Genomic DNA, 7,897 nt, shown 5'->3' with positions numbered 1-7,897 from the left:
AAAAACGACAGCAACTTGTCTGTTCCCCTTCCCCCAATTCCCCAGCACTGTTCCCATCCCCCCAATTCCCCAATAAAAATCTTTAAAAACAAAAAAATCACTGCCATGGGGCTCTCACCCAGAGAAGGCCCTGATTCCCTGCCTTCTGGTGACCAGCTCCCAGTGAGTCACCCGCCTTTATTGGCAGAAGGGAAGTGGGAGAGTGCCAAAGAACTTTATCAGCGTAGGCTGGTGAGCTAAACTTTCCTCCTACTGGCTACTCTCACAGCTACTTTTCCTAGAAAATGTGGAGGAAGTAAGAAAAGTGCTTAAGTCTCATACTGGAAGTAAACCTAGCCAGAGCCGTGCAAATGAACCACAGGATAAAAACCACTATTTTTTAAGCTAACATGGGCAAATACAACAATCTCAATATTTGAAAATTTTCTCCCATGTTTCTAATGTAGCGTCGACTTTTAAAAGGGAACAACAATGTAATTAAAATTGGCATACTGAAATATGAAATAATTTTTTTAATTGCAGAAGTGTTGGCATCTCTTCAAAATTCCCATCAATCTTTCAATTGCAAATAACACTAACATTAGAGTATGTCAAAACCTCATTGTGCACAGAGGCATTCAACCCAGAATTTCTGACTTTTTAAAGAACCAAAAGCAAATTTCTAGAGTTCAAAGCCCCACACAGCAGGGCCTAACCATTCCCTCAGCAAAACTGGCAGGATAGCAACAGCCGAGTTCTCATCCCCTGGGGAGCCAGAAAGATGCTGATAACCACAAGTGAGAGTTAAATCCTTGTATGCAGGGCCCGCCCTGGGTTCATTAATCCCCGGGTTTGGAGGTGGGAGAGGCGTGGCTCCCCTCTTCTTCACTCTGCTCCCCAACCTCTCCCAGTCCTCGGGTTCTGCCTCCCTCCAGGGGCTCCTGCTCCTCACCCTTCTCGAAACATGAAATAATTTTTAAATGCTTACCTGAGCACACAAAGAATTTTTTCCAAGTGTTTAACGTCTGAACATTTTTCAATATACTTGAAATCCAAGTGTTCAACGGGAATTTTGAATGTTTTTGTTGTTCCAAAGCCCCACAATGATGGATGCTCTTTGGCGGTCATGACTAAAATATATATGAAAACAGGAATCTAATATATAATACTCGATTTGGATAGTAACAACCATCTAGGTACTCTGTAATATTTATTTTTCATTACTATAGAAAAGGAGGAGTGTTTTTTCCAAGGAGGAAAGCTACTACTCATTTTAAACTCTCTCTCCCTGATAACAATAGATAACATTCATGGAGCTAAATTATTATGTACCACACATGGATTACCTCAATCTTTACTTAAAGTTGAAATACAATGACAAAGCATGTTTTGGAGCTATAAACGGGGGAAAAAAAACCCCAAAACTCTACCCATTTAAATTCAGTAACTGAGGGCTGCAAGTTAAACTGAGAAAACACACATTAACAGGAGAAAAGGTTTATTTTATATGCACATTGGGGTTACACAAAAAAGCAAAAATCCCAAGACAGTGTTCAGCCTGGGAGCCTAATCATTTTAACAAAGGGTGATAAACTGTGGAGAAGTGATCAGAAGGAAAAGAGGTTTTGGCTTCTAGGAGAAAGTAAATATATGGAGGAAACAAATAAAAAGGTTATTTTAATATTTGTTTTTGCAGACTCATCTCAAGGCTGACTGTCTCTCTACTGTGATAAGAATTGTTGGGCTGGCCCAGTGGCTCAGTGGCTCAGTTGGTTGAGAGCGCAAGCTCTGAGCAACTGAGTCTCAGGTTTGGTTCCCTCATGGGCAAGTGAGCTGCGCCCGGGCTGAGCTGCCGCTGAGCTGCTAACAGGTGGCAGGATGGCTCATCTGGTGAGAGCACGTGCTCCTAACAACAAGGTTGCTGGTTCGACTCCTGCATGGAATGGTGGGCTACACCTACCCGCAACTGAGGTGAACATGGCACCTTGAGCTGAGCTGCCTTGAACTGCTGATGGGCGGCCAGATGGCTCAGTGGTGTGAGCTCTTAGCAACAAGGTTTCGGGGTTGGACTCCCACATGGGATAATGGGCTATGCCCACCCGCAACTAAGATTGAACACAGCACCTTGAGCTGAGGGGCCGCGAGCTGCCTATAGGTGGCTGGATGGCGACTGGACTTGGGAGCTGAGCTAGCTGCGCCCTCCACAACTAAGATTGAAGAAAAACAACTTGGCTGTTCTCTTCCCCAATTCCCCAACACTGTTCCCCTTCCCTAATTCCCCAATAAAATCTTAAAAAAAAAAAAAGAATTGTTCTCCTCCTGATATGGGAGAGGGAAGGAGAGAAAACCTTCATAGAGAGAAGTTTATGCCCTGCTTTTAGGCAAAGGGTGAGGGCAGAGAGTTCTTCCTATTGTTTAATTTCTTCAGCTCAAAATAATCCTTATGCCAAAGTGGTCTATTTGGGGGTGGCATATTCTGGTTTGCTTTAGTACTCAAACTGCTTTTTAGGATATCTTCTAATGTTGATTTAAATGACCTTCTACTTTAGCTGTTAACATCCGAATCATCCTTCATGATTCAGCACAAACATAAGTAACATCCTTGCTGTAACTCTCCTTAAAACATCACCCTTTTCCCCATTCCCTGCAGCCCGCTATCAATGAACAGCCCCCAGATCTGGGTTCTAATGGCTCTCTCTGTACAGACCTCTCTCATCGCACATAGCACATATTCTAATTATGTTTCTCTGTCTCCTCTTCTAGATTGTGAGAGATCTTACGAGTACTTTATTCATCTTCAAATACTCAGGACTAGCAGAATAGTGCCTTATACCTCTTAAGAAACACTTGCTGAATTGAACTGAGAAAAGGTCATACAGTTTCATTCTAATGATACTGCTGCTAATGATAATAACAGCAACAAATACTTACATAGTTCTTAATGTGTGCTGGGCACCACTGTAGTACTGTACATATATTACCTCAATCCTTTAATGCGGTAGCATCAGGTAGGTTTTATTTTTAAGTTGAAAACAGTAATAACAGTCAACATTTATGGAGCTAAATTACTATGTGCCACGGATTATCTCACTTAATCTCCAAAATCATTCTCATGTAGGATATTAATGACTCCCACTTTCTAGATAAGGAAGTTGATGTTTCAAGTAAGTAAACTGCCTACGATCATACAGCTATTAAGCAGTGAACTGAAGATGTGAATCTCAGCAGGCAACCACAAAGCCCACATACTTAACCATCATACTCATGCTTATCAAATTGCAGGTAGCAATCCACGAAATCAACTGTGCATTTCAATCAGCATTGTTTTATATTGAGGGAGAACAAAAAACAATCAGATTACCCGATACATACCATTAAATACTGTTTTGTAAAAACTTTTATTTCATGTCTATACAAACAGAAATTATAAAGATGTGTACATATAAATGCACATGGTGTAAAGAAAAATATATTTCTTATTGTGAGTCATTGTCAAAGGTTTTTAAAATCACTGCACTACAAAATATTGGATGATACATTTTAAAATAAGTAGCAATGGGTCTACTTCATTAGAAGTATTTCCTTCAGCATGCGAGCCTCTGGGAGTCTGGTCATATATCAATCAGACCTCTGCAGAAAAAAAGGTTGCTCTGTCGGCTTCTCCTCCATATTCTGCTGGCTTTGACTTGGGTATAGAAAATAGGTGACAGTTCGTCAGCATTTGGATGAGATCCAGCTGAGGAATGAGACTGTGGCTTTCACACCATACCAGCATGGTCCAGTATAATGAATGTCTCTCATCACAATGATAGCCATAAGGGTGGAAGTTACAAGAAAGCCAAATAAATAACTTTTAAATTATTGATGTTGCCCAGAATAGAATAGGTTGCCTTGAGAGAATTTTTCCAAGGAGCTGGAGGACCTTTGATGGGATAGATTTATGCATCTAATGGGATTAAAGATTATCTAGAATTAAATGTGTCTTGCAACCCCTAGTTTATGATTTGAATAAAATATAGTGAAAAACATGTGAAATGATGGACCTCTCTTACCTAATCAAACGAATTTCATTCTGAGCACTGTTTTAACATTTCTGAGAACCCTTTTTGAAAACTACCATTTTTTGGTAGGACACACATTCTCAAGACCACTAAATATCAATTCTCAAGTTCCAAAATACACACTATTTGCTCTCTTTAGAACTCTTCTTGCAATCTGGTCTTAGTTGGATTTAATTTGTTTTCCATCATACTGATCCACATCTATTTACTATATTTCCTACTCAGCTTATCAGTAATACCTCCAGTGCAAACTGAGATGGGCTAATAACTCGAAAACCTGTTTTCTTCCACCTGCTGTAGCATCTCCCACCTAAGCATTCTTTCCAACATCCACAGGGTCCAGCACCCCCAGCAGCCGGAGGCCGAAAGGAAATGACATCCTCCAAGCGTAGCAACGGTTTCTATGTACAACTCGGCCCGAGAGGGGGAGGGGCTAGGTACTGGTCGGGATCCAGGAGCTCCACAGGCAATGTGCAACGGTCAGTGGGCACTTCAGGACTCTCTGAAATGTTCCCCACTTCCTGGCTTTGGTCACCAAAACTAGTCGCCTCTGGCCGACCCTGGGAATCCCCTTATTGCGACCCCGTCTCAATATCTTCCACCATCAGCCGCGGGAAACGGCCCCCCAATTTGGTTCCCCCCACCAGGATGTCCATCCCATAACGCACTCCTTCACTCAAGTCCCACAGTGCATTTGCTCCTCCGCGTCCGCCTTTCACCCCCGCTCGGAGGGAGGGACTGCGATGGAGAGATGTACTGGTGGTCAAGTACTCACCGGGTTCTCAAGCCCCGCGCCTTACCGAGGACGCGGACACCGCACACCTAACCAGTGAGCCGCAGGTGCGGAGGGAGGGGCGTGTCTCCTGGCCTCAGCGCCCTAGGACAAGCGGCTGACCTAGGAGGGGGCGGGAATTAGGCCCTCTGCAGGATGATTAGTTAGTCCCCGACCCAACATCCCGCTGATTGGCCTTACAGGTCCTAGCTCCACCCGGAAGGAGGAGCATTAGGAGAGACTAAGGAGAGTGAAAATGTGCGAGTTCTTTCCTTTTGCGTTTCAGTTTGTTTTTGATGGAGTTAAAACGCTGTTACTCTTCTGGATTGTTTTACTGTCTGCAAGGTAAATTAGTATCTATTCCTACTTAATTATAGAAATATAATTAAACGTTCAGGATATCTACACTGCAACTTAGATTTACTTATTTCCTCCCCTTTATACAAAAGAGTAAATGAAAGACAAGATTCTCTCTTCATGCATTCAACATTTTCTGAGTGGTTATGAGTCAGTCAGGCACTGTACTGAAGGAATCTTTACAGAGTAAAAAGAAAAAAAAGGAAAGACAAGTTAGGTCAAATGAGTCTAGTAGTAGATACAAAAGTAAAGACATACTACAATTCAGATAAAACAAAACAGTAAAGATCATTTGTGAGGAAATGTTGCTGTATAATTTCAGATTAATTAAAATAGATAACAAACATAAAGCACCTAATACAGTGCCTGGGACATAATAGTTCAATAAATGTATTTATCGACCCCCTTTGCCCCTAAATTACAGACCTACAGTCTACCAGCAAGCACTGATAGTGGCAAAAATTCTAATACTCAAAATATGACTAATTATATTTATATAATTATTTTCATTGCCAGTGACAGATTGTTCAATTTGCATATTTATAGACACAAACTTTAGAGTGATCATTAGGTTGCCTTAGTAAATTCTTTGTCTGGGAACAACATCACACCCTTTGTGATATGTAAAGGCACTTCATACCTCATTCCACCCAGCAAGTTTCATTCAAAATTATGTCCTAAGTGTAAAATACTCTGCCTAATGTAACTTCATACCATTGTATGTACTTCCAGCACAGAAATCCTTTAAATATTTGGGGAAACAGTTGTAATTCCATATGCTCTGTAATTTTACTTTCACTCACAATGTTTTCTACTGGCTATAACTATATACATATATATTTATGCAGAATGAACAGGCAGGATAAAAAAGCAACTTTAAGGAAAAAGACTATGTAGCAAATGAAAATATCACTATGGTCTTCATAAAGAGAAGACATTACATCCAAGAAACAAGAAACAAGGAGATATATATATATATATATATATATATATATATATATATATATATACACATACATACACACACACATATATATATACACACACACACGTGTGTGTACACACTCTAAGCTCTAAGAAATTAAAAATGCTATACCAGAAATGAAAAACCTAATAATAGATGGATTAGAAAGTAGTTTTGAAGGAATCTTTACAGAGCAGAGAAAGAGAAAAAAAAGTAAAATGAAAGATGAGAAAGTTAGGTCAATGAAGTCTAATACTAAATTGGAAAAAAAAGATCTAGAGGAAATTGACAATTGTAAGTTATTAAATAATTCAAGAAAATTTCCCAGAATTGAAGACCCTGAGTTTCCAGATTGAAAGTACCCACCAAGTGACCAAAACAGTGGAAGAAAACAGATGCATACCAAGACACATATTGTAAAATTTCAATACACTGGCAAAGAAAATTCTAAATTTCCAGAGAGAAAATGGGTCACATACAAAGGATTAAGAATAAGAATGGTTTTGGACTTCTCAACAATACTAGAAGTTAGACAACAATAAATCAATTTTTCAAAATCCTGAAGCTGGTGAAGAACACCAGAAAAGGTCATATTGTGCAGAGAGACAAGTACGGGAAAAGGCACAGGCGCAAAAAAAAAAAAAAAAAAAAAAAAAGTCGTTACCTGCTTAGGGAACTGCAAACATCTCCTTAGAACCAAAAGACTGAGCAATCTTGACGTGTTGACGAAGAAAAGAAAGGAGTCAGATAATCAAAGACCAAATATACTATTCCCAATTGTTTTGATTTTATCAAAATAGGGAGCCACTGAGGATTTTCAGCAGGACAGTGCCATGAAATTTGTATTTTAGAAAGACCAATCTGAAGAGTACAGAAGACATCAAGACCAGCTGGGAGACTAATCCTAAAGCCAATACAATCATCTTTGTGGAAATAATACACTAATGGTGATAATAGTTAACATAGGCTAGTAGGCTGAGTTTTTATGGATTATTTCATTTTATCTTGCAACAAACCTTTCTAGTAGATGCTTTTATTTCATACCTATTGTAAAAACATGGAACATGAACCCCAGTAAAGCCACACTGCCAGCTAAAAAGGGACACTTAATTCTTAACTAGGACTCATTATTTCTGATTTCACCTACTATTTTTGAATTTTCGTAACTTCACTCTCTGAAGATAGCTTCAGAGTCTCAAAGCACTGTGCTGACCATTATTAATTCCTCCATTTTAACAATGAAGCTGAAGTTAAAAGAAATAAATTGAACTGGTCTCACTCAGGTGTGAACCAATTTCCATGCCTTTCACATGGACATACATGTCCACAGTCACTGGCAAGCTGTTTATTAGGGAACAAGTTACAAGGTGGGATAAAAAAACACGGTGAATGTTTAAATTAAAAAAAATGTATTACAGTAAAAGACACATTGCCATTAACCCCCCTCAAGGTACTCCCCCTCACTTCGAACACACTTATCCCATCGTTCTTGCCACTTTCTGAAGCAGTTCTGGAAATCCTGTTCTGTGAATGTCTTTAGTTGTGCTGTCATGGCTGCCTTGATGTCCTGAATCGATTCAAAACATTTACCTTTCAGGCCAGCCAAGTGGCTCATTGGTTAAGAGTCGGCTTGGGAGCACGAGCTCTGAGCAGCAGAGCCGCTGGTTCGGATCCCACATGGGCCAGTGACGCTGCGCCCTCTACAGCTAAGATGGTGAACAACAGCTCGACCTGGAGCTGGGCTGCTGTGAGTCGCTGGCGACG

At 40.2% G+C, this 7,897-nt stretch overlaps 1 protein-coding gene across 1 annotated transcript in view; it reads right to left on the bottom strand.

Annotated features, from left to right (window-relative positions):
- The window catches only part of SPAG1 (sperm associated antigen 1), a 65,128-nt gene extending 57,546 nt beyond the window's left edge, over positions 1-7,582 (bottom strand). The window contains exons 1-3 of the mRNA XM_019642565.1: positions 6,798-7,582; positions 4,816-4,935; positions 968-1,109 (exon numbers count right to left, since the gene is read on the bottom strand). Of these exons, the coding sequence (XP_019498110.1) occupies positions 968-1,107 (140 nt within the window). The 5' untranslated portion in view covers positions 1,108-1,109; positions 4,816-4,935; positions 6,798-7,582. The remainder of the gene's footprint in view (positions 1-967; positions 1,110-4,815; positions 4,936-6,797) is intronic.
- Between the last annotated feature and the right edge of the window lie 315 nt (positions 7,583-7,897).

The sequence above is a fragment of the Hipposideros armiger genome, unplaced genomic scaffold (genome assembly GCF_001890085.2).
Source record: "Hipposideros armiger isolate ML-2016 unplaced genomic scaffold, ASM189008v1 scaffold_70, whole genome shotgun sequence".
In the NCBI taxonomy this organism is placed as follows: Eukaryota; Metazoa; Chordata; class Mammalia; order Chiroptera; family Hipposideridae; genus Hipposideros; species Hipposideros armiger.
This window is presented reverse-complemented; position numbering and strand designations above follow the sequence as displayed.